Below are 24,217 nucleotides of genomic sequence, written 5' to 3'. Positions count from 1 at the left end.
TAGGCAAAAAACATGAGAATGTTTTGAAACCGGGAGATTCTACATGGGTTTTATTCATTAGACGAAGACTTTTGCTAAATGTTTTGCAACAGAAAATGTTCACTCCAAATGGAAAACATTTTGCAAAAAAACCCTGAGTTTCTATTGGACAAATTCCGATAGGTCCCTCCCCGTTTCATCTAGTTTGCGTCAGTTTGGTTCCATTTGGTTCTTAGTGAATACTATAAGGGATTTGCGTCAATTCAAATCTGGTATCAGGACAAAATGTGATTCAGAGTCACCGAATATAGTTTAAGTGTTTTTATTAAACTCAAGCGATAAATGGTAAATGCAATTTTCGTATATACAGGTTCTCTGTATCACCTCGCAGGGCAGAACAGAGAACTGGCAGGATGTAAGTAAACAGCTGTTCTTATACTGTGACAGACGTAGTTCCAACCCGTCTGTTGGCCTATCACAGTAGAGGCTGAGCGTGGTTTAAACTTTGCTCAGCCTATCACCGGCGCTCAGACTGGTCCCAGCCTCTTGGCGCTCCTTGGTGTCCGGCGCTGTTGCTGTGTAGACTACGCTCCCACATCCTAGAGACTGGGGCCAGACAGTTCTGTAATATTGTTTGAGCTATTTGCACCTGCATAGATAGCATACTGTTCTCGCTCAAGGTTAACCACAGCTTCTCCGCACACTATCTGGGGCACAATGTTACTTTCAGCACACACAGACACCCAGGCGCCCAGTCTAACAGTTGCTAATATTATATCACATGTGATATAGCATTGGGTTATAGTGCAATAAACACAAATCCTAACAATTCCCTATTTTTACACCCTCATGGGTGTAAATTAAAACAGAAACCATGAAGTTCAATGATCGATACATACATACATACCAGGTTGTTGATAAACCCAGGAACTTTAAACCTTTAATGACCATTCAGAACACGTTCTCAGTACCATAGTAACATATTAGATAACATAGGGATTTTTAGGAGTCCCCCTTTTGACACCCCTAGGGTGTCACTCATTATCCTTTACTTCAGCGGTCACAGTATAGTAATATGTTAATAGTATTTCATGAAAATAGTAAAAAGTTTATTATTAATTGTATTATTATTTATTTTTTTAATCAACAAATGATATACGCTAAGTTGCATTTCGACTCCTCCTTTTGACACCCTTTTAGGGTGTCACACTCAGAATACAAAGATTAAAAGAAACACACCTTTTTTGTATAAAGGATAAAAACCATCTAGTCCACTCTGCTACACCTAACAGGTACTAGTTTGGCTACCACCCACCCAGGAAATTTAAACCTTGACACAAGGTAGGACAACATACAGGGTAAAAGATTACAAGGATATATTGTGAAACAAAAAGCAATGAATTAAACTAAAAATAAGCAATTTTTATTATTTTATAGCAAACCATGGATCATCCTCTGTCAAGGCAGTCTCAGCATCCCCCCCGTGAGCAAGCAGTGGCATCATAACTGCAGCGTGCGCAACATCTGTAAAAGATTTCCTCAAACAGRGGATAATACATGCAGCATAGCACATTAATATAAGAAATACAACTATTAGGGTCAGAAATCCAGTAACCATCAATGCAGTGTACTCACCAAACCAGCCACCCAGCCAGGAGAACAGTCCCCCCCTCCACACCTGCAAAACCCCTCATCTCCACAGATAACCTCTCCAACCCGCCCAGAGCTTTGGAAATGCTCCCATCCGGACTGGTATTGTTAGGGATAAATGTACAACATTGTTCCCCAAACATTTTATAAACACCTCCCTGGTTGGCCAGAATCATGTCTAGTGCTAGCCTATTTTGTCTAGCGGTTCGAGAGGTGGCATCCAATTGTTCAGCCATCCCCGTAAGTGCGGTGTGGGTGTAGTTAACAAATCGTTGTTGATTATAGTAGATATAATTGATCCAGGCTGTTTGCTTAGCATCCACAATAGCTGGGCCAATAATGGGCAACAAATGCCACAGGCCATCATTCCTGTTTAATGCCTGGAATTCGTGGGGGACACCTATTGGGACCCCCAAAAGGTTGGTGTGGATGTTATCTGTACCCTCGGACCAAGGAGCGTCACGTTTCTGCCGTCTCCTGGGTTGGTCCCGAGCCTCTGTGTCATGTGCAGATCCCAGGAGTTGGTTAGCTGTAACCTCAATGATAGTCAATGGTGTTATCAGACTGGCCAAAGCACATGTGCCCTGCTAGTCTCCTTTCAAAATAGGGGTCTACTGCCTGGCAGGTCCACCATACATCAGCAACACCTCTAGTTTGGTTCAGCCCTTCAACGGGCCAGGTGGCATTAATAGTGACATTAGTGATGCAGTCAGCAGTAGGGAGCCTCCCATAGTCTATACCCCTACCTGTACCAGTGATACAGCTGTAATTTCCCCCATATGCCTTAACCCCCCACGGTGCCTTCTGGGGAGGGACTTCTGGGAACACAAGACTCAGAGCTTTACACAGTGTTGAATTTGGCTTGTTATGGTAAAAACCCTCCAATATGCACATCCAACCTTACCCACTGCTTAGGGCAAATGGGTGAGTAGCCAGAACAAGTCTAGCATGTCCACAGATCACACAGTCTTTTCTGTTAAGTGTTTTGGTTGTATACCTCATATAGGCTAACCACATATTATCCCTACCCTCTTAGCCAGTTTCAGTCCCCAATTGGTCGCTATCTGAGATATCCTTTACATTTATTACCTGTACCGGATTGGAGAGCTTAGGTGACGATGTGGAACCCGGTCTTGAAGTGGTGGAGGAGTTCGGCTGAACCTGGCCTTGGCCTGTTGGAACTGGTGGTGGTTTTGGCAGCACTGCTATGGTAACCATCCCCATCGTATCCCAATCAGACAGCTCAGAACGATCAGCAGTCCTGTAAAGCCCCACCCTCTCCCAGAGAACATATCAGCAGTCAGAGGCCAGACAGTACTTCCACTTCTATGAACGTACACAGTGATGAGAGGGCGGGGTCAGGGAAGTCTTCGGTAAGGAGTTGACCCCCGAACTTTATTAGCTACGGTTCTTCTCCTTAACTCTGTGATAGTTCGGCAGTGTCAGTGTGTCTTACCTTCCCGCATTGTGTGATATGAACCCAGGTAGTTCTTTTTTCTTTAGTGATTGGACCCAGACCCAGTCCCCTGGCCCAATCATGTGGGTAATCTCCTCCTGTAGTTCTCATGTAGAGCATAAAATCTTGGACATACGGGTTTGATTAATTAACAGTCTTTTAATGTGTTCTGCTAGAACCTCTCTCATTCTATCTGTTCTATCTGATTAGCTAGAATGTCCTCCATTATTATCCTAGTAAACCAACTCTAGGGATATTTAACTAATAGGCCACACCACAAAGTGCCCTATTCCATCCCCCTTTTGATACATGGCCCCGCCCTTGTATCAATACTGGCGCAAATCTAACAATTCTCTGTCAAGTGTCTTAACCTGTTGAGGACAGAGGGCGCTGTTTTCACTTTGGGGGAAAATCGTGCCCAATTTAAACGGCCTCGTACTCAATTCTTGCTCGTACAATATGCATATTATTATTACTATTGGATAGAAAACACTCTAGTTTCTAAAACCGTTTGAATTATATCTGTGAGTAAAACAGAACTCATTTGGCACAAACTTCCTGACCAGGAAGTGGAAAGTCTGAAAACGATGCTCTGTTCTAGGGCCTGCCTATAAATGGGCATGATACGTATTAGTATACATGCACGTCATACACCTTCCCCTAGATGTCAAGAGGCAGTGAGAGAAGAAATTATGTGTTTATCTTGGTCTGAGGTGGAATAAATCCTCTTGGAATGACGTGTCACCCATTTCTTGTTTTCTGGAAAGCGCGAGGATGGACCTGGAATTGCCTTCTGAAAAGCTGTCGTTATAGGCGACTACTATCTCCGGCTTTGATTTTATTTGATACATGTGACAATATCATCGTAAAGTATGTTTTTTCAATATAGTTTTATTAGAATATTGAAAATTTTTCGGGACGTTAGGCGTGTTGCGTTGTCTGTGTTTGTTGACGATGGAGAGCTTCGCGCCTCTTGGCTAGTGTGCTTGCTAATTCAAGAGGGAAAAAGGACGTTCTAAATCCAAACAATGATTATTCTTGACAAAGGACCTCTTGTACAACATTCTGATGGAAGCTCACCAAAAGTAGGGCCCATTTTATGATGCTATTTCATATATCTGTCGAACTGTGTACTATTAGTTTTGCGCCCAGGTTTTGGGCACTGTCTCGCCATAACGTAAGCCTTATGTCGTAATGAAGTTATTTTTAGAATTCTAACACTGCGATTGCATTAAGAACTAGTGTATCTATCATTTCCTATACAACATGTATTTTTTAGTCATGTTTATAAATAGTTATTTGGTCAGAATATGTGAGAGTCAGAAAAATATACGGACGTTCTGGGAAAAAGATGCTACGTTAGCACAATGTATAACCACTGATTTCAGCTCTAAATATGCACATTTTCGAACAAAACATAAGTGTATGTATAACCTGATGTTATAGGACTGTCATCTGATGAAGGTTAGTGAAAATTAATATATTTTGCTGGTTTATTCGCTATCGCTAACATGCCTATTGCTATCGCTAACGTGCCTTGATGAATGAATGCGGTAGTGTGGTAGGCTATTGTAGTAAGCTAATATAATGCTATATTGTGTTTTCGCTGTAAAACACTTAAAAAATCTGAAATATTGGCTGGATTCACAAGATGCTTGTCTTTCATTTGCTGTACACGATGCATTTTTCAGAAATGTTTTATGATGAGTATTTAGGTATTCCACGTTGGTCTCTATAATTACTCTGGCTGCTTCGGTGCTATTTCTGACGGTAGCTGTGATGGTAACTGCAATGTAAAACTGATTTATAGCTCAAATATGCAAATTTTTCGAACAAAACATAGATTTATTGTGTAACATGTTATAAGACTGTCATCTGATGAAGTTGTTTCTTGGTTAGTTTGGTTGGTTCTTGGTTAGTTAGGTTGGCTTTGTGCATGCTACCTGTGCTGTGAAAAATGTCTGTCCTTTTTTGTATTTGGTGGTGAGCTAACATAAATATACGTGCTGTTTTCGCTGTAAAACATTTTAAAAAATCGGACATGTTGACTGGATTCACAAGATGTGTATCTTTCATTTGCTGTATTGGACTTGTTAATGTGTGAAAGCTAAATATTTCTCAAAAATATTTTTTGAATTTCGCGCTCTGCCTTTTCAGTGGAATGTGGGAGGAGTTCCGCTAGCGGAACCCCGGGGCCAGACAGGTTAACTCTTAATGTAGATATCTGTGCTGCCCCTTAGTTCCTGAAACCAACTAAGTTTTCATTCCCTCTGTCTCCCCTCAGTAACCGTGACCCAGTCTGTGTCACTCCTATCTCTCTGCTCCCAACCTTCAAGGTCTCAGCAGTGTGGGGAAGGCCCCTCTGTCTGCCCTTTCCCTTATCTGTCTGTAGCTTGGTCCCAAACATTAACTAAGTGTCTCACTGTTATCTGAACCCATGGAATTACAAAAAACAAAAAAAACATGTCTATGGTGGCAATTTCTAAAGTCCTTACATAGGTTAAATAAGGTTCTCGATGATATCAATCCCACCAATATTAATTTCGCCGCCTTATTGTATCAAATTACCTTAAACTCAGACGCCAATGACCTTAGATTCTCCATTCAAATGGCTTTCCAATGAGGCTGATCAGACCACACTGGAAAGTCACTTTAGAATTCATACCACCACTTATGTGTGTGTATCCCTTTAAGATATTGTTTCGCTGGGAAACTTAGAAATCCCCTCTAACCCAAACGTTTACTACTAACAAAACCTAATAACTATATTGTACATCAGCTCCACCGGCTGTACCCGAACAACTGTCAAATCAATTTGAATACCGTTATGGTGTATTCTACTTTATGACACAGTTTTACGTTAGTACTCAATGGTATCACAACGTTAGTTAGCAACAACCAAACCTTTAAGTCTATCGCAAGCTTTTAAAACACCATGTACCTCGCTAAATTTATATCGCATGACAGTCAATCTACAAAAATGAAAACATTCTGATGAGCACAACTTTATCGTATCTCTCCGTTATTCTTTAGAATTCATCAGGTTTAGGTAACTGTCACTTCTACGATTCAGTAATTTAACTACGACTYCCGTCTCAATACATTATTCCAGCAGATCATTTAGGCAACACAGCGTATCACATCGAAAGCGCCTCGCTATCATTTAGAATGGATTAGTCTTTCAATTTAACCTAAACAAGCTATTAAAACGTTCAGTTTATATCCTACATAAACACTAACTAACCGTATCTCTTATGCATTCGTTCCAGTCAACATTTCAATCCAAAAACATACAGCAAAAGTATTACAGCGTTACACACACATTTTACTTTAACCCCATGAAGAATATTCAATGATACAACGCAGAACTTCTGGCCTGCGGGACTTTAACCAATTTCCTTATGTGACATTCAAACCTGGTATCAGTGCGCCAACTTAATACCCAATGCACTACAATTGCTCGACAAATTTATCTTATTTCCAATATAACACAGGACCTCTGGCCTGTAATAGTATAAAACAGAACTTCTGGCCTGGATTACTATTCACTCAAACCACCATCAGTACGCCCACCAATGGCTAATGTATTACACTCACTCGATTGATTCTATAATCAACCTTCATTCGCTCAGCAAGTTTATTAACTTACTCACACACAAACCAGTAGGTACGCCGACCCACCTAATACATTACATACACGTTATATTGCCGTTCATCCACACTCACCCTAGTAGGTTCTTTGACCCACCCTCACACGTCAGTAGAACTTCTGGTCTACACAACCATCAAGTAGAACTTCTGGTCTACTAGTGCATTGCATTCACTGTCATATCATTGAATACTTCGCCAATCAAAATTGCATTCACCACAATACACGCTTCTTACATTCAACAGCTATTGTTATTTATATTTCAAATTTTATCAATCATATCATTTGGTCACTTATGTCAAACTGGTGTCTCACAAAACTAAATTTGGATAATGCCAATGTGCAAAACTTTAGTTTTTCACAAAAGGTTTCTGCTTACCTTTTTAGTTGACCGGTCTGGAGTTGTGAGACACCGTCTGACGACAGCAATGGTCAATTGGCTGGCACGCCAATGTCCAGCGAAGTCCTTCACCAGATCACGTCGGGGTCACCATATAAGGGATTTGCGTCAATTAAAATCTGGTATCAGGACAAAATGTGATTCAGTCACCGAATATAGTTTAAGTATTTTTATTAAACTCAAGCGATAAATGGTAAATGCAATTTTCGTATATACGGGTTCTCTATCACCTCGCAGGGCAGAACAGAGAACTGGCAGGATGCAAGTAAACAGCTGTTCTTATACTGTGACAGACGTAGTTCAAACCCGTCTGTTGGCCTATCACAGTAGAGGCTGAGCGTGGTTTAAACTTTGCTCAGCCTATCACCGGCGCTCAGACTGGTCCCAGCCTCTTGGCGCTCCTTGGTGTCCGGCGCTGTTGCTGTGTAGAYTACGCTCCCACAYCCTAGAGATTTGGGCCAGACAGTTCTGTAATATTGTTTGAGCTATTTGCACCTGCATAGATAGCATACTGTTCTCGCTCAAGGTTAACCACAGCTTCTCCGCACACTATCTGGGGCACAATGTTACTTTCAGCACACACAGACACCCAGGCGCCCAGTCTAACAGTTGCTAATATTATATCACATGTGATATAGCATTGGGTTATAATGCAATAAACACAAATCCTAACAATACAAAGATTAAACTGTTTACCATTTACTCTAGGAACAAAACAGAATCAAACAGGGAGGGGACCTACCTGCCATTTGCACTGCTAAATGTTTTCCCTTGCAAAACGTTTTGCAACAGCCTAAATGTTTTGATACGGCCTGCGACTAATAAATACACCCCTGAACTTGTCTAATAAGGATGATAATTTTTGTTTTCCTTTCTGAAGTGTTTTGCTACATTGTATCCTACTGAACACAACCCATCTTTGGCAGCAAGTTAGCCGACTAATGTAGTTGTGTTTCTCTGCCTCCCCTCTTTCCCAGGCTGCCTATGCCTCTGGACAGCCCACTTCTCTCGTCTTCGCCACCCAAACACCTCAACAAATGAATTCTGCACCGCAGCCACGACAGGTATTGCGCTCTACTTCTTCAGCTACTCAATCGCTGCATTTATTTTCGGGTCTTTTGCCAACACTCTTTCAATGTCAATGCTTCTATGTATTGCTGAGTGTAAGACCCCTACTTCAATTCTTAAAGGTCCAATGCAGCTGTTTTTATCTAAATATCAAATGTTTTCTGGGTAACAATTAAGTACCTTACTATGATTGTTTCTTTTTGCCGTTTTAATTGAAAACAAAAATAGCTTTTATCAAGCAAGAATTTTGCTAGGACTGTCTGAGTGAGGGGCCTAATTGGACGAACCTAATGGGAGGGATATGTAACCTCTGAACTAGCTGTTATTGGCCAAGAGGTTTGAAACTCATTGTTATTGGTCTATTAACTTATACCGCCTTGTGACGTCGCCAGGCAGGCCAAAACTCCATCCCACCAAAACAGGCTGAAATTTCAGACGGTCTTTTCAAACAGCTCTTATACAAAAAGGGCATTATCATCATTTTCACAGTATTATTCCAACCTCAGTGTGGAAATGTAGTGTACCAGTCAAAAGTTTGGACACACCTACTTATTCCAGGGTTTTTCTTTATTTTTTGCTATTTTCTACATTGTAGAATAATAGTGAAGACATCAAAACTATGAAATAACACACATGGAATCATGTAGTAACCAAAAGTGTTAAACTAATCAAAATATATTTGAGATTCTTCAAAGTAGCCACCCTTTGCCTTGATGACAGCTTTGCACACGCTTGGCATTCTCTCAACCAGCTTCATGAGGTAGTCACCTGGAATGCCTTTCAATTAACAGGTGTGCCTGAAGTTAATTTGTGGAATTTCATTCCTTTCTAATGATTTTGTGCCAATCAGTTTTGTTGTGACAAGGTAGGGGTGGTATACAGAACATAGCCCTATTTGGTAAAAAGACCAAGTCCATATTATGGCAAGAACAGCTCCAAATAAGCAAAGAGAAACAACAGTCCATCATTACTTTAAGACATGATGGTCAGTCAATCTAGAACATTTCAAGAACTTTGAAAGTTTCTTCAAGTGCAGTCGCAAATACTATCAAGCACTATGATGAAACTGGCTCTCATGAGGACCACCACAGAAAATGAAGACCCAGAGTTACCTCTGCTGCATAGGATGTTAGTTACCAGCCTCATGTTAGTTACCAGCCTCAGAAATCGGCAAATAATTGCACCTCAGATTTCAGCCCAAAGAAATGCTTCAGAGTTCAAGTAACAGACATATCTCAACATCAACTGTTCAGAGGAGACTGCATGAGTCAGGCCTTCATAGAAACCACTACTAAAGGACACCAATAAGAAGAGACTTGTTTGGGCGAAGTAACACGAGCAATGGACATTAGACTGGTGGAAATCTGTCCTTTGGTCTGATGAGTCCAAATTTGAGATATTTGGTTCCAAACTCCGTGTCTTTGTGAGACGCAGAGTAGGGGAACGGATCATCTCCGCATGTGTGGTTCCTACCGTGAAGCATGGAGGAGGTGTGGGGGTGCTTTGCTGGTGACACTGTCAGTGATTTTTTTATTTTTATTTTTTATTTTTATTTTTTAGAATTCAAGGCACAATTAACCAGCATGGCTACCACAGCATTCTACAGCAATACGCCATCCTATCTGGTTTGAGCTTAGTGGGACTATCCATTTGTTTTTCAACAGGACAATGACCCAAAACTCACCTCCAGGCTGTGTAAGGGCTATTTGACCAAGACGGTGAGTGATGGAGTGCTGCATCAGATGACCTGGTCTCCACAATCACCCGACTTCAACCCAATTGAGATGGTTTGGGATGAGTTGGACTGCAGAGTGAAGGAAAAGCAGTCAACAAGTGCTCATCATATGTGTGAACTCCAAGATTTTTGGAAAAGCATTCCAGGTGACTACCTCATGAGCTGGTTGAGAGAATGCCAAGAGTGTGCAAAGTTGTCATCAAGGAAAAGGGTGGCTACTTTGAAGAATCTGAAATATAACATATATTTTGATTTGTTCAACACTTTCTTGGTTACTACAGGATTCCATATGTGTTATTTCATAGTTTTGATGTCTTTACTATTATTCTACAATGTAGAAAATAGTAAAAATAAGGAAAAACCCCTTGAATGAGTAGGTGTCCAAACTTTTGACTGCTACTGTATGTATATATGTAACATACAAATCATGTTTTTGGCTGCACTGGGCCTTTTAACTCCAACTCTTGCGCAACTGTAACGCTTTGGTCCAACCTGTGTGTAATGGACTTTCTGCTTAACCGCTTTGGTTTAGTGTGTGTGTTTTTTAAAGTCTCTCTCACCACTCTCTGGCTACTAACCTTGACCTCTTGCTCTCTTTTTCTATCCTCCCTCCCAGTTTGCCACCGGGCCCCGTGCTTTACACCAACAGGTACTAACTCCCCTTACCTTCCCCAAAATATCTGCCGTCTCAATAGGACAGTAGTGCATTAATGCACATTTCACTTTAGAGAAGGATGAGGCTAAACAACCTTTTTATTTCTGACCAGATCCAGCTGTAACTACACCCAAAACCACCTGATTGAATGAAATGTATATCTTTTTTTATCAATTAAGACCATGAGTAGTAGAGTGCTAGAATTTGTGCCTCAGCCTTTTGTGGATTTCCGGGACCAGGGATTCCCCCAGTGAAGATGTCCAGGCTGGTAACCCCATAGGCTACCCATAGTAACACCTAATATGACACCACCCGCAGTAGGGAAGTTCAGTAAAGGTACTAGGCACCGCAGCAGTATGGTCTGCCGGTTTTACATTGCACCTGTATATGTGTAAATTGGTTACCCCAATCAAGTAAAGAGCTGGCCAAACCACTTGCTAGGCCTGCAAACAGAGGCTTGGATGAAACTAGAAGAAGTATGCTAATCCCTTGTGAATTTACGTCTGTTACTCTCTAGCTTTATATTTCTGCAACGTCTTCATATTTTCTGATGGTCAGCTGCATGTGAAAGACAGATGTTTTGCACTGCTAACTGTAATGTCAGTGATTTACTCTTGCTTCTTATATTCTCTCTCACATTCCTTCTGCTCTCTATTTTTTTTATTTATTACTCTCTTATCTTCCTATTTTTCTCTTGCCTTTCTGTCACCCCGCCCCCTTGTTCTCTGCTTGTGTGTTGTTCGGCTGAAGGGTGGATACAGGGCACTGCAGGTAACCGCTTCTCTTTTCCTTCTCATCTGAGTGTATAGAGCCTGAGGGCTGAATGCACAGCCACACAACGACAACCATGTCAATGTCATACAGAGTCGATATTGTAAAATTTGTAGGGTAGATGCGAGCTGTGATCAATGTTGAAAATTGTAGCAGACATTTCTTTCCACTCGGCCCTGTAGTTCCCAGTCTTTGATGTACTAACCTGGATGGATATACCCCCCCCCCCCGTGGAGTTTCAACCTACCTCAACTATCTGACACTTTCAGTATGTGACATTTTACCCCTGCGGTGCACATGCACACACACACAAATATACTGACAATTTCTGTCCCTCCCTCCCCCATTCTTCTCTAGCCTTACTATGCCAACAGGCCCAACATGCCCACCAGTGTCCCCCGGGTCCAGACCAGCAGCGGGCCTCGTCCGGTTGGTCCCACCCACATCTACCAGCCCGGCTCCCAGATGATGATGATCCCTGGTCAGCAGCTGTCCTTTGCAGGCTCCCCTCAGGGCTACTTCATCCCCCCTGGACAGGTACCACAGCTGGTCATCACCTTATGCTAACGGTCAACTTCACTACAATAAATGATTGCAAGTTTCCGGAATTTCTGAAAAACCTGGGAATTTTTGGAAAGTAAAATATATATATTTTTAAAAATATATCACACCGCTCATGCATTATTCCAGGCGATAGTCTAAAGTCAAGAGGTAATGTTACATACTATTGTAGATATATCTAAACAGAGCAAACTGGGAGCTTGATCCCTTTAAGACAGGTAACTTGACACAGTTCTAAGTGTCCTCTCTGCCGCTCTCTGTCTCTGTAGTACCGGGCTCCATACATGCCACCAAGTCCACAGTACCCTGTGACAAGTGGGACAGCAGGCTTCTACCCAGGCACCAGCCCGGCTGAATACCCCACCTATGGTAAGAGACTCTGCTCTGAGCCGGGCCCCACCTGCCAAGCACAACCACCATGACTATAATCGTAATTAGAACCACAGGCACGACTAGATCAGCAGCTGAAACGCTAACCTCAACCTAGTATTGAACCGCAATGTCCGCTAGAACCATAACCATGGCTACACTAGATCCAACCACAATCTTACCTAGGACCATAACTGTAAATACTACCAAAACCACATCCATGACAAAAACTGGGGCCACATGCACCCAGAGATAGCTTAGTCGGTCGATTTTAGGGTCGCTCTTATTGGTCAGTCAGTTGATCAAATTAAATGTTATTGGTTGCATACATATTTTGCAGATGTGATCACAGGTGCAGCGAAATGCTTATGTTTCTAGCTTCAACAGTGCAGTAATATCTAACAATACACATGAATCCCCCCCTCACAAAAAAATACATTAAGTAAAAACTTGCAATGTCAGAGTCCGGTATGTGTGTGTAAGTACAGTGAATTTGGAAAGTATTCAGACCCCTTGACTTTTTCCACATTTTGTTACATTACAGCCTTATTTTAAAATTTAAATAAACATTTCTCATCAATCTACACACAATAGCCCATAATGACACTGAGAAAACAGGTTTTTAGAAATGTTTGCAAATGTATTACAAATAAAAAATGGAAAGATCACATTTACATAAGTATTCAGACCCTTTACGCAGTACTTTGTTGAATCATTTTTGGCAGCAATTACAGCCACGAGTCTTCTTGGGTATGACACTACAAGCATGGCACACCTGTATTTTGGGAGTTTCTCTCATTCTTCTCTGCAGATCCTCTCAAGCTCAGTCAGGTTGGATGGGGAGCGTCGCTGCACAGCTATTTTCAGGTCTCTCCAGAGATGTTCGATCGGGTTCAAGTCTGGGCTCTGGCTGGGTCACTCAAGGACATTCAGAGACTTGTCCCGAAGCCAATCCTGCATTGTCTTGGCTCTGTGCTTAAGGTCGTTGTCCTGTTGGAAGGTAAACCTTCGCCCCAGTCTGAAGTCCTGAGTGCTCTGGAGCAGATTTTCATCAAGGATCTCTCTGTACTTTGCTCCGTTCATCTTTCCCTCGATCCTGACTAGTCTCCCACTCCCTGCCGCTGAAAAACATCCCCATAGCATGATGCTGCCACCACCAGGCTTCACCGTAGGGATGGTGCCAGGTTTCCTCCAGACGTGACGATTGGCATTCCGGCCGAAGTGTTGGTTTCATCCGACGAGTGAATCTTGTTTCTCATGGTCAGAGTCCTTTAGGTGCCTTTTGGCAAACTCCAAGTGGACTGTCGTGCCTTTTACTGAGGAGTGGCTTCCGTCTGGCTACTCGACCATAAAGTCCTGATTGGTGGAGTGCTGCAGAGAGTATTGTCCTTCTGGAAGGTTCTCCCATATCCACAGAGGAACTCTGGAGCTCTGTCAGTGACCATCGGGTACTTGGTCACTTCCCTGACCAAGGCCCTTCTCCCCTGATTGCTCAGTTTGGCCGGGCGGCCAGCTCTAGGAAGAGTCTGGGTGGTTCCAAACTTCTTCCATTTAAGAATGATGGAGGTCACTGTGTTCTTGGGGACCTTCAATGCTCCAGACATTTTTTGGTACCCTTCCCCAGATCTGTGCCTCTACACAGTCCTGTCTTGGAGCTCTACGGACAATTCCTTCAACCTCATGCCTTGGTTTTTGCTCTGACATTCACTGTCACCTGTGGGACCTTATCTAGACAGGTGTGTGCCTTTCCAAATCATGTTCAATCAATTGAATTTACCACAGGTGGACTCCAATCAAGTTGTAGAGGCATCTCAAGGATGGTCATTGGACACAGGATGCACCTGAGCTCAATTTAGATTCTCATAGCAAAGGGACTGAATGTAAATAAGGTATTTTTTTTAKTTTTTTATACATTTGCAAAAATCTCTAAACCTGTTTTAGATTTCTCATTATGGGGTATGTTGTGTAGATTAATGTGTCAAAACATTTATTCAATCATTTTAGAATAAGGCTCGTATCAAAATGTGGAAAGGGGTCTGAATACTTTCCGAATGCAYTGTATAATGGTGTGTATGGACAGTACATGAAAAGATAACGTATGTACTGCAGTAGTTTATATAGGATGAGCCTTGACTAGAATACAGTTATATAGTTATGAAGTGGGTAGAACAGTATGTAAACATTATTTAAGTGACCAGTATTTATGTACACAATGCAGCAGTCTCTAAGGTGCAGCGTTGCTTACCAGGTGGTAGCCAGCTCTTACAGTTGGTCGGTCACATTTTTTAAATAATATATGAAATGTAGCAGACTTTTATCCAAAGTCACTTAGTCATGCGTGGATATAATTTACGTATGGGTGGTCCCAAGAATTGAACTCACAACCCTGGCGTGACAAGTGCCATGCTCTACCAACTGAGCTACAAAGGACCACTAGTTGATCTTACAATTGCTCTTGTAGTTGCTCTTACGGTTGACCAGTCAGGTGGTCTTACGGTTGGTTCATTGCTGCGTGGCCTGGCAGGTTGTGTGTATGGTGGTCTCTGTTCTCTCTTTAGGATCCAAGGCTGTGTGTGTGGGCTTTGGTTCTGCTCTATCAGTCTTCTCACCTGCTGCTTCTCACTGCCTTAACACCCTGCTTACTTCCGGTTCCCTTCACTCAATCTGCATCTGTCTCTTCCTGTCCTCTCTCTTCTCTCCTCCCTTTAATTTTCCTTCCCTCGCTCCCTTCCTTCTTCCCTCTCCCCCCTGTTGTGTTCAGAGCCCTCTCTGGCTGCGAGGGAGAGGAGAGGGGGCGGGCGAGAGAACGGGCGTCTCTCTCTCCACGGTGCTCCTCTCACCTCCCAGCGCTACCCCGGTGAGTATGTGTGTGTGTGTGCATGTGTGTTGCTTAGTATGTGCTGGGCTGCATCTTTGTCTGCCTAATATGTCTGCATAATGTGGTTTTTCCCTTGTGCACATGGTTTTATTTTGCTGCGGATGCATGTGTGTATTTCAGTGCATGTTCAGTCTGTGTGAATGTCTCTGGCTCTTTTTGGGGTGTGTTTGACTAACCTCCCTTTCTCCCTCCCTCCCCCCTACAGCAGGTGCCTACTACCCGGCCCAGCCCCAGTACAGCCACACACCCCCTGTCCAGACCGCGCCCGTCATGATAAGCCCTGCCCAGCCCCAGCAGCAGGCCTTGCCCCCTCAGCTGCCGCCGACCCAACCACCGGCACCCAAGAGGGAGCGCGTAACGGTACTGTACCACACAATGTTGCATTTCTACTATGAGACTTTACCCCGGTGTTTGGCCTAAAGACAGACTTTTGAGTTTCCACTAAGGATGTTAGCTGCCGAAAATACATTTGACAGGTCATGCTTATCGGTCAATTTGCATAATTTTGTGGAATTAAATTGTCAAGTGTGTATTTTCGTTAGTAGTCATGCATCTTATTTATCACATTTGCACAGCATACAGAGCCTAGTTTGAGGAACGGAGTATCCTATCACCTGTCAGACAACGCAAGAGTAGCTCCTCACTGGAGTGAAACGTGCTTTTGTAAACCCAGTCATTGCGCAACAAATAACAATTCTAAATGCAATTGCATGTTAACTTTCATGGCCACAATTTAAATGGAGCTATTTTTATGTGTCAATCTCAACTGGTAATTAAAGCGCGCCTCCCATTTGCCAATCGAGTGCCTAGGTGTTACGAGATTCTTGTTCTCAGTTGTTCATAATACCCAATTGAATTAATTACTCAGCCTGAAACCCAGAATTTGTAAGAAACTGGTTGAAATGAATTAGGCGGAGGCCCAGGTACAATTGTCAGGAATGTTTATTTAGAGAGCTCTGCTTATCATTTCCGGTACATTGGTCTATATACCTCACATTTCGTCATAAACGTCCCTCCTCCTTTCAGATACAATGGCAACATAGTTCACAAGTCTTCTTCTCATACATTGTCCGCCACCTGTTATACAATCTACTACAAGCCCAAGGTTTCTCCCCTCCCTGGGTGGGGAGACTTCCTTCCCTGTTATCAGTTTCACAGTGGTCACAAGTTGTCTGCCACAGTTCCTTGCCTACCAACAGTCCCTCTTTCTTATGGACAAACATGATTCATCAGACAGGATATAATTCTGTTAGTTATAATTCTACGTTAAATGTATACATCATTTAGTCATTATTCATAAAATTCCCATAACACTAGGCAATAGTCAACGTTAGGCAGGCTATCGGCGTGTCACCACCACTTTGCAATGTGAGCTTGAGGCAGTAATTGTCTGAAAGCTGAACACTTTACTTCAAATAATGAGTCATGTCTTACTTTGCTTCAAAGTAGCCTTGCGAAAATCCATCCATAGAAACATGGAGGCAGTTATTTTATTAAGACTTCCTGATGCCCTTGTCTAGCTTTTCTCTCCTGTTCTATTTGTTTTCATATCAACTTTCTTTTGTTGTCCAGAAGCCAAACGCACAATCCTAGTCATATTAGCAACCCATCCTAGTGGTTGTTAGATTCCCCCTCTTTCTAACAGACATTTTCATTATGGAACCGCTCTCATTATGTGTACTGTTTAGAACAGTGTTTTCCTGTAAAATGCATTTTGGTAAATGTTTGAAAAATACGTTTTATTTGCTGCTTCGTTACAGGAGTTGAATCTACGCGGGCTGGTACCCGTGTCTCACTGGGCCATGGCTCCGGTGGACTGGCTCTAGCGTGGAGGCAAGGCCCTGAGTACTTTTCACCTAGCATTTACTATCGCTCGACCGATATTGGATTTTTGGGTCCAATACCGATTTTAGGGAGGCGAAAGTCACCGTTTACCGGTGTATTTCCTGATTTGTTTTTTTAGATGGAGTGAAAAATACCTTCTTTTTTTAACAAATTCTGCTCCAAGGGATAAACAAATACTCTAAATTATGATTTTGTGAATAAATATTAAAGTGAACATTATTTAAGAATATTTTATTTGTGGTTTACATGATAACCACCAAAAACAACTATATATCCTCTAAATCAGAAAGTACCTCCTAAGGTACAACTTAAAGATGTCTGTCTATGGTGATGAATAAGAAGGCAGTAGTATTTGTGCTGAAGCACTAATAAACAAGAAGGGCTGAATGAATTAACCTGTAATCTGAAACTACACTGTTCACAAGATACAAACTATGCAGTGAAATCCTGTAACATGCAGTTCATATTGTCACCACTTAGTAGATTCACTACAGTGCTGTACAACAGTCAAAGGTCATGTAAAGAAACACTTTATGGCAACCTTGCAACGAGAGCTTGTCATGACACGCACACGCCAGCTGTTCATTACCAAAATGTTTTCTTACTGAAACCATAATGTAAATTACACTGTTATTCAATACAAAATGTATTGGCTAATATATTTCAACTGCAAAGTGGCATGTGCTGATGACTGAATTTTAATGCAGGAAAAGGCTGTCCGCATWGTTTTTTTAGCTACACGTTCTAATTTCGCTAGCTAACAATCTCTCATCATGAGTGCAAGCATATGTCTTGAATGATAGATCTGCACCAACTAACTAAATAAACCCACTAACATAATAGGGCCAGACAGTAACACTGTTGTTTTTGTATCAATGATGAGTCTGTGTTCTCTTTGGCTCCAGCTGGCTAGATGGACAGTTGATCATTTTCCTTATCAAAAACATCTGTTTAGGCGATTGAGGTTGTTGATTCTGCTTTTCAGCCCTAGCTATGGCAACACAATTTCCCTAGTATATTAGCAGTGGAAAAGCTCTGTAAAGGGCGGAGGGTGTACTATGACCTTGCTGCTGAGGTCAATGCAGTTCAGGAGTATGTAGAGTAGATGTTGCCCCTTAACGCTGATACGGCATCCGATATCTTCTCACCCACCCCCCCTCATGGTTAAAGATAGAATCGGGGGAGGGTAATCTGATCCTAGATCAGAATTGGGCTGAGGGTAATGTGACCCTAGATGTGTGGTTAAGGGCAATTCCAACCATGTGCTAAAGATGGAGAGGAGAATGAACCAAGGGAAATGATTATCCCCTAGTTTTGATGGGAGAAGAGAATGGGATTTTCTTTTATTTAGGCCTATTTAACCAGTGTTATCGGTGCAAAATGTTTTGTGCCGGGAAATGAAAACGAGCATTTCATACAAATTGAAAGTTCAGTCACTCCCAGTTTAGGTCCGTTTTCTTCTGTTTGGTGTCTAGTGAATACGACCCAGGTTAGTCAGTTAATAGCACATTTTTAAACTCAGCAAAAAAAAGAAACGTCCTCTCACTGTCAACTGCGTTTTATTTTCAGCAAACTTAACATGTGTAAATATTTGTATGAACATAACAAGATTCAACAACAGACATAAACTGAAAAAGTTCCACAGACATGTGACTAACAGAAATGGAATAATGTGTCTCTGAACAAAGGGGGGGTAAAAACAGTCAGTATCTGGTGTGGCCACCAGCTGCATTAAGTACTGCAGTGCATCTCCTCCTCATGGACTGCACCAGATTTTCCAGTTCTTGCTGTTCTTGAGATGTAACCCTACTCTTCCACCAAGGCACCTGTAAGTTGCCGGACATTTCTGGGGGGAATGGCCCTAGCCCTCACCCTCCGATCCAACAGGTCCCAGACGTGCTCAATGGGATTGAGATTCGGGCTCTTCGCTGGCCATGGCAGAACACTGACATTCCTGTCTTGCAGGAAATCGCGCACAGAACGAGCAGTATGGCTGGTGGCATTGTCATGCTGGAGGGTCATGTCAGGATGAACCTGCAGGAAGGGTACCACATGAGGGAGGAGGATGTCTTCCCTGTAATGCACAGCGTTGAGATTGCCTGCAATGACAACAAGCTCAGTCCGATGATGCTGTGACACACCGCCCCAGACCATGATGGACCCTCCACCTCCAAATCGATCCCGCTCCAGAGTACAGGCCTCGGTGTAACGCTCATTCCTTCGACGTTAAACGTGAATCAGACCATCACCCCTGGTGAGACAAAACCGTGACTCGTCAGTGAAGAGCACTTTTTGCCAGTCCTGTCTTGTCCAGTGACGGTGGGTTTGTGCCCATAGGCGACGTTGTTGCCGGTGATGTCTGGTGAGGACCTGCCTTACAACAGGCCTACAAGCCCTCAGTCCAGCCTCTCTCAGCCTATTGCGGACAGTCTGAGCAGATGGAGGGATTGTGTGTTCCTGGTGTAACTCGGGGCAGTTGTTTTTGCCATCCTGTTCGTTACACATGGTCTGCCACTGCGAGGACGATCAGCTGTCCGTTCTGTCTCCCTGTAGCGCTGTCTTAGGCGTCTCACAGTACGCACATTGCAATTTATTGCCCTGGCCAAATCTGCAGTCCTCATGCYTCCTTGCAGCATGCCTAAGGCACGTTCACGCAGATGAGCAGGGACCCTGGGCATCTTTCTTTTGGTGTTTTTCAGAGTCAGTAGATAGGCCTCTTTAGTGTCCTAAGTTTTTTTTAAATAACTGTGACCTTAATTGTCTACCGTCTGTAAGCTGTTAGTGTTTTAACGACCGTTCCACAGGTGCATGTTCATTAATTGTTTATGGTTCATTGAACATGCATGGGAAACAGTGTTTAAACCCTTTACAATGAAAATTGTTGAAGTTATTTGGATTTTTACAAATTATCTTTGAAAGACCGGGTCCTGAAAAATGACTGCTTGGGGGCGATGTGATTGTCTTAATTCTATAAATGTATTTCTAGAACTACAGTATAGACTGTTTAACCTCATCCTGYGCCCCCCCTGTTCCTACCCCTCCTAGATCAGAATACGAGACCCCAACCAGGGGGGCCGTGATATCACAGAGGAGATAATGTCCGGGGGAAGGGCCACCTCCACCCCCACCCCCCCTTCACAGGTACGCATCACAACTCACTAGAGCATGTAACGTTACAGAATGCACTGATAAACATTGTTGTCCAATAATTAGATTTCTTGCTGTTCACATCTTGAGACTTAGTTTGGTATTTATCATATGAGGATATCAATCAAAGAAAAAGCATAAATGTATCATATGAAACAGATGATTGTCCGTCAGATAGAACAGGGAGTCTATCAGCTCTATACTTCCTAGTTGAATACATTTAACGTTAAGTATTTCACATCACTTAATACATCCCCTGATTTCTCCTCCTCATTGGAATCATTCCCAGTGATGAGCTCACAATGCAAGTTTGGAATCATGTGGCTTTGAGATGATTCCACAGCGATGATGTCATAGAGGAAACCAGGAAGTTTGGAATGGAAGCCAGATGTTCCATTCAGTGTTTATTTTTATGGTTTTTGTGTGTTCTCTCCGACTCTCAACTTGTCTGGTTTTGATCAACCAGGCAATAGGATAGCATTTGAAAGAAACATAGTATTTTGTATCAAGTATATTTTTGCAATGCTACTTTTGATGTTGCTTCCCGTTTTCGGCCCCTAGTCCTCCTCCACAGAGGAAGAAGGTCCTGCTCAGACCAACGGAGAATTTACTGAACCTGTCACCATCGTGACGAGAACAGGTGAGCCTCCTCTCAAGTCTTGTGTTACTACAATGTTTATATAGCCACATTTTGCCAGCATRAATAACTAACTTGATCGTCAGTGATTGATTGCAGTACATTAAAGGTCCAAAACAGTTCCAAACTGATTTCCTTCTTTGTTGCAGATGAAATCGCGGAACTTGCGGTTTGCACAGTGACGGCCGCCGAAACCCTGCCTCCAGTGTTGTCAACTCCAGAGCCTGCCACTGCAGCTGTCCCACTGGAGGCCAAACAGGAAACCGATGGCCAGGTTGCCCCGCTTACCGAACAGGTCGTCAGCGAATCAGATGCCCCTGTGGCGGGGATGAGGCCCGAGGTGCCCATCCCACAAAGGGAAGACCAGGCCCCTGCCTCCTCCCCCCTGACAGCTTCTACCTCCCCTCCCCTTGCAGAGGTACAGACTCCACCCCCTGCCACCACCATGGCTCAGGCCAGCCACGCAGTGGGCGCTGGTATGACCCCCGCGGTGAAGGCAGTGACCCCCGAAGGTCCTTCCACACAGGTAGAGCCTCTGGATGCACCAGCATCTGTGGAGAAGCCTCTTGCTCAGGCAGCGGAGGAAGTAGTGGTGGAGGAGAAGGTAGAAGAGGTCAAGAATGAGCCGGCAATTACCATCAATCCAGAGGTAGTAGTGGCTGTTGTGGTCATTAAAGAAGACACTGAACCCGCTCCACGACCTCTGACCCCCGTCGCCATGGCAACGGGCGACGATTTCGCCCCATCCTTGAAGTTGGTGGCGGCTGTGGAAGCGGCCACTAAAACTGAGAGCGTGGTGTTGCCGTCAGCGCCTAAACAGAAAGCCATGACCGAGCCCGTTTCTGCCCCTGCTCATGCCGTCACTCCCTCTGTCCCGGAGGCAGAGCCTGCCGTGGCCCAAAAGAAGGTGGAGCAGCTGCCCCTGTCCAACGGCCTCCCCCAGGAGGACCCCGACGAGGTAGACGCCCCCGTGGCTGCACTAGAGCGCATTGCAACGGCAATCACAGAGCCTGCCACTCCCCCACCTCAGGAAACTGCTAACTCTGCTGCTGCTGCCGTAGAGCAGGAGGAGGAGAAGAAAGAAGAAGAGGAGGAGCGGAAAGAGGAGGAGCAGAAAGAGGAGGATGCATCCCTAGTGCCCTTGTCCAGCAGCCCTTCAGAGGACTCGTCTATGCAAGGTGAGCGGGAATGATTTTTACCTGTCAGGTCACTTGGTAAGGAAAAACTGTAATATGTGCACCAAGGTTTTGGTGTGACTAAGGCACCCAGGGGTTCTTGGTGGTGTGGCTTCAGGTTTGACCCTTGGCACCCAGGGGTTCTTGGTGGTGTGGCTTCAGGTTTGACCCTTGGCACCCAGGGGTTCTTGGTGGTGTGGCTTCAGGTTTGACCTTTGGCACCCAGGGGTTCTTGGTGGTGGGGCTTCAGGTTTGACCCTTGACACCCAGGGGTTCTTGGTGGTGGGGCTTCAGGTTTGACCCTTGACACCCAGGGGTTCTTGGTGGTGTGGCTTCAGGTTTGACCTTTGGCACCCAGGGGTTCTTGGTGGTGGGGCTTCAGGTTTGACCCGTGGCACACAGGGGTTCTTGGTGGTGTGGCTTCAGGTTTGACCCTTGGCACCCAGGGGTTCTTGGTGGTGGCTCTTCAGGTTGATGTAACAAATTTAATATAACATTCCTGTCTTCTCTCTTCTAGCTGCTGTGTCTGTGCCAAAGAAGAAGAGGAACATGAAGGAGCTGAACAAGAAGGAAGCCATCGGAGACATGCTGGATGCCTTCAAAGAGGTGTGTGTCTGTGTGCGTGCATAGAATAGAGCAGCCTTATAAAGTCAAACTATCCTAAACAGTTGTCCTTGACCACTTTTCAAGGTGCACCAGTAGTAAACTTGCTGTGAGTAACAATCTTACARGTTTTCACTGCATGGTATCTGCAGCCAGCCTCTACTTCGGTTGGACTGTTCATTGGGGTTGGGTGGTATCCAAATTCCAATATCGTCATACAGTTCTGCTCTCATCCCGGGATTTRTGCTTTTACCGGTATAGTACACAAGGGGTCGCCCAAAAACACAAAAAAGCCAGTTGGGCGTCTATGACCAGAATGCTAACAAAATTAGAACAAGTAATAGCGAATTTACATAGCATATTTAGCTAGAAGCCTCTAATTTACATTTACATTTTAGTCATTTAGCAGACGCTCTTATCCAGAGCGACTTACAGTAGAGTGCATACATTTTTACATACTGAGACAAGGATATCCCTACCGGCCAAACCCTCCCTACCGGCCAAACCCTCCCTAACCCGGACGACGCTATGCCAATTGTGCGTCGCCCCACGGATCTCCCGGTTGCGGCCGGCTGCGACAGAGCCTGGGCGCGAACCCAGAGACTCTGGTGGCGCAGCTAGCACTGCGATGCAGTGCCCTAGACCACTGCGCCACCCGGGAGACTAATGAGCACAAATGAAAATAAACGAATTGCAAAGGTAAGCAATCCTGCTCATAAAGTTATACATACAGTGCATTCGGAAAGTATTCAGACCCCTTCACTTTTTCCACATGTTATGTTACAGCCTTATACTAAAATGTATAGAATTTAAAAAAATAATCATCAATCTACACACTACCCCATAATGACAAAGCGAAAACTGGCACAGACACAGTAAAGGGTCTGAATACTTATGTAAATGTGATATTTCAGTTTTTATTTAATAAATTTGCCAACATTTCAAAAATCTGTTTTTGCTTTGTTGTTATGGTGTGTTTGATTAGGGGGGAAATAATTTTAATCAATTTTAGAATATTGCTGTAATGTGGATAAAGTGAAGGTCTGAATACTTTCTGAATCATCTGTATATGGGTAGGAGCTACCGAGTTTGGACGTTTCCAAGCTAATGTAAACGAGAGACTCTGCAAATAAACCTTTTAATGCTTGCTTGTCTGAAGGAAGTACTGTACTGGCTCTGGAGCAGCATGTGTACACGCTGTGTCTGTGTGGAGTCTGGAGTTGCTAGGGCAATGGTCCTGCCTGTTCTGCTCAGAGAAGAGGGGTAGGAGCAGACCGGGCCAAGAACGGTGAGGAGAACAAATGGTAGGAAATCAAGATAGCAGTGGCCGCTGTACAGAACTCATCCAAAGCGCTTTGACTTCTCAAACACGGCGGAAAGCTACACGATATGAGGCCCATCTCCTTATATAATTCAACCACTTAGATAACTAGCAAGTTAAACAAAATTCATAGCTGAACTCACCTGTTACTACTGTTCTGGGGAACTAAGGTAAGATGCACAACAAGTGACTGGCTCAACTGTTCTGGGGAACTAAGGTAAGATGCACAACAAGTGACTGGTTCAACTGTTCTGGGGAACTAAGGTAAGATGCACAACAAGTGACTGGCTCAACTGTTCTGGGGAACTATAAGGTAAG

At 43.6% G+C, this 24,217-nt stretch overlaps 1 protein-coding gene across 1 annotated transcript in view; it reads left to right on the top strand.

Annotated features, from left to right (window-relative positions):
• The window catches only part of LOC111979143 (eukaryotic translation initiation factor 4 gamma 1), a 64,130-nt gene that overhangs the window by 3,563 nt on the left and 36,350 nt on the right, over window positions 1-24,217 (top strand). Inside the window, exons 3-13 of the mRNA XM_070448940.1 lie at window positions 8,112-8,198; window positions 10,554-10,586; window positions 11,343-11,363; window positions 11,721-11,900; window positions 12,194-12,293; window positions 15,055-15,150; window positions 15,377-15,531; window positions 20,062-20,157; window positions 20,725-20,803; window positions 20,950-21,978; window positions 22,493-22,581. Of these exons, the coding sequence (XP_070305041.1) occupies window positions 8,112-8,198; window positions 10,554-10,586; window positions 11,343-11,363; window positions 11,721-11,900; window positions 12,194-12,293; window positions 15,055-15,150; window positions 15,377-15,531; window positions 20,062-20,157; window positions 20,725-20,803; window positions 20,950-21,978; window positions 22,493-22,581 (1,965 nt within the window). The remainder of the gene's footprint in view (window positions 1-8,111; window positions 8,199-10,553; window positions 10,587-11,342; window positions 11,364-11,720; window positions 11,901-12,193; window positions 12,294-15,054; window positions 15,151-15,376; window positions 15,532-20,061; window positions 20,158-20,724; window positions 20,804-20,949; window positions 21,979-22,492; window positions 22,582-24,217) is intronic.

Source organism: Salvelinus sp. IW2-2015, linkage group LG19 (assembly GCF_002910315.2).
Source record: "Salvelinus sp. IW2-2015 linkage group LG19, ASM291031v2, whole genome shotgun sequence".
Lineage (NCBI taxonomy): Eukaryota > Metazoa > Chordata > Actinopteri > Salmoniformes > Salmonidae > Salvelinus > Salvelinus sp. IW2-2015.
Note: the sequence above shows the minus strand (reverse complement) of the source record. Positions and strands in the feature narration are given on the sequence as shown.